Source organism: Rhincodon typus, chromosome 38 (genome assembly GCF_021869965.1).
Source record: "Rhincodon typus isolate 14 chromosome 38, sRhiTyp1.1, whole genome shotgun sequence".
Lineage (NCBI taxonomy): Eukaryota > Metazoa > Chordata > Chondrichthyes > Orectolobiformes > Rhincodontidae > Rhincodon > Rhincodon typus.
In genome coordinates this window covers 16,798,309-16,801,137 of record NC_063369.1, presented here as the reverse complement: position 1 = coordinate 16,801,137, position 2,829 = coordinate 16,798,309, and the positions used below count along the sequence as shown (strand labels likewise).

The window sequence follows — 2,829 nt, the reverse complement described above, 5'->3', positions numbered from 1 at the left end:
CCTAAGATGGCATTGTAAGTGGCAACTTGTAAACTTTTCACTGTGCTCATGGGAGTAAATGTGACAATAAAGCTAATTCTAATTCTAAGAAGGAGGCCGTCTGGCCCATTGATTCTATGTTTCCCCCTGTAGAGTGATCCAGTCTGTCCCATTCTCCCACTGTATCCCTGAAGCAAGTTTATTACCCTCAAGAGACCATTTGATTTTGTTTTGAAATCATTCGTAGTCTCCACTCGTACCAGCTTCAGAGGCAATGAGGTCCACATTGTTACCACTCGCCGTGTAAAAATGTTCTTCCTCTCATCCCCCCAACATCCATTTCCCCAAAACCTCAAATCTGTGTCCCAGAACATCTAACATAATATTAAATTAAATGTATAAATTAAAAATAAATTGCAACAGGGCAAACCTTATAATTTATCATCATAATTATCTAATAAGTGACTTTACTTCCAAATGTTGCTTTTACCCTTCATGGCTTCTCTATGGGGTCAGTAGGAAAGTGGAGGCTGCATCAGATCTTATCAAATGACACAGGAAATTTGAGGGGCCAAGTGGCCTATTCCAACTCCTAATTTTCGTGGGAGAAGTTCCCCCCACTTTTCGATTGTCCTCCTCAGCTTTATCCATTTAGTCTGATATAGGGTTATAATTATCTATGAGATGTACAGAGTCTCCACTATCAGGTTCTACATGATCTCCTTCATGTCACCAAGTCTGGCTCGTCGGATTGAGCAGTGGGTTTCGGTGGGTGTTCATTGTCTATTCAGCTGACTTGCCCTCATCCAGAAGCTGATTGGCACCATCCCAGTTCCCTTGTAGACACTGCCATCCATCCTCCACCTCGCTCAACTTGCTATTTTCCAAAGTTGCAAGCAATCCCATTGCTGAGGTTGGCTCTGGCAACTCCTCAGGACTTGCTGGATGGCTGGCATTAGACGGAGATGTCCTCAGATCCTCAGCAATATCCAATTGGGCATTATTGCTCCAAAGGCCATCCATACTTTCATTGTACAAGCTGTAGCATGGCTGAGTGGAGGTCTCCTTCATAGCTGCGAAGGAAAGACATAGAATGAGAGGGAACCAGTAGGTTTTGTAGGTTCGGTTTTTAACCTATAGAGTGATGAACATAAGCAAACTAGTCAAAGTATTCTTAATAAGGTGAAGTGCATCATGAAATTAATATGGAGTTCATTGTAGATAAACTTTCAATACTGTGTTCAATTCTGGTCTCCCGGCTTTAGGAAAGATGTTGTGAGACTTGAAAGGGTGCAGAAAAAAGAGATAACACAGTGTGCAGCTGAAGGAACACAGCAGGCCAGGCAGCATCAGAAGAGCAGGAAAGTTGACGTTTCGGGTCAGGACCCTTCTTCGGACCCGACCTGAAATGTCAGCTTTCCTGCTCCTCTGATGCTGCCTGACCTGCTGTGTTCCTCCAGCTCCACACTGTGTTATCTCTGACTCCAGCATCGGCAGCTCTTGCTATCTCTGAAGGGTTCAGAAAAGATTTACAAGGATGTTGCTGGGATTGGAGAGTTTGAGCTATAGGAAGAGGCTGAATAGGCTGGCGCTATTTTCTCTGGAGCATCAGAGGCTGAGGGGTGACCTTATAGAGGTTTATAAAATCATGCGGGGCATGGATAGGGTGAATAGACAAGGTCTTTTCCCCAGGGTAGGGGAATCCAAAAGTTGAGAGCATTGGTTTAAGGTGAGGGGGGTGTAAAGATTTAAAAGGGACCTAAGGGGTTAACTTTTTCACGCAGAGAGTGGCGTGTGTATGGAATGAGCTGCCAGAGGAAGTGTTGGAGGCTGGTACAATTACAATATTTAAAAGGAATGTGGATGGGTACATGAATAGGAAGGGTTTAGAGGGATATGGGCCAAATGCTGACAAATGGGACTAATTTAGGATATCTGGTCAGCATGGCTGAGTTGGACCGAGGGGTCTGTTTCCGTGCTGTACATCTCTATGACTCTAAATGTCCCTCCTTTCCCATTCTTCGATCTTCCCCTTTGCAAATTGTTCCTTCTATCCCATCCCATGTGCCCTATTTCTCCTTCTGTACACCATGTGTTGTCAATGGTGGTCGATCTCCTCCATTTGTTTGCTCACACCCAGGGCAAGACTTCCCTGCTGGGGTTCGGGACCCCAAGTTACAATCAGACTTGGGGAGGGGGGGTCCAGCCCCTGCAGCATGTTGGCGATGATCTGCTGAGGGGACGTTGGTGGATTGGTGAGTTCATGGCCAAGTGGCAGCTCCCCACCCCACCAACCCTTGCCATCCAATGAAAGATTTTTTTTTTGTATTTGAAGCCGGACAGTCATTTGGAAACACCTGCAACCTGCCATCATGGGTAAGGATGAGGAGGGCGTGAGTTTCCATCCTGAGGCGTACCCCTCACTCAGCACGGTTCACAAAACCGAGGGACGGAGTTAGTCACAGCTGCCAGGATGAGGAGCCCCTCACTGGGGAGGGCAGCCTGCAGCAATTGCTGTGTCTATTGTCTGTCAAGTGGTTGTGGGGATGTTCCATACTGATCTCAAGCATTGGGCGCCTCTGACCAACATCTTTAATTCACCTCTTCAATCGTTTATCACATTGCGCTGCCACTTGTAGGTGAGGGGTTGTTCTACCCCTGATCCAGCCTTCGTGAAAATGACTGAGGCTATGGCAGAGTACCAGCATGCCAGTCAGGATTACCCATGCCTGCCCACCTCCATACCTACTACCAGGATTATCAGCCCTTGCCCACCTCCATACCCACTACCAGGATTACCCAATCTTGCCCACCTCCACACCCACTACCAGGATTACCCACTCTTGCTCA

General features: G+C 46.8%; 1 protein-coding gene across 3 annotated transcripts in view; it reads right to left on the bottom strand.

Moving 5' to 3' along the window:
* Window positions 1-2,829, bottom strand: part of LOC109923634 (protein Niban 1-like) — a 50,508-nt gene continuing 47,679 nt past the window's right edge. For all 3 annotated transcript variants that reach the window (XM_048618008.1, XM_048618007.1, XM_048618006.1), the window contains one exon: window positions 1-1,052. In XM_048618008.1, coding sequence (XP_048473965.1) covers window positions 763-1,052 — 290 coding nt within the window. In that variant the 3' untranslated portion in view covers window positions 1-762. The remainder of the gene's footprint in view (window positions 1,053-2,829) is intronic.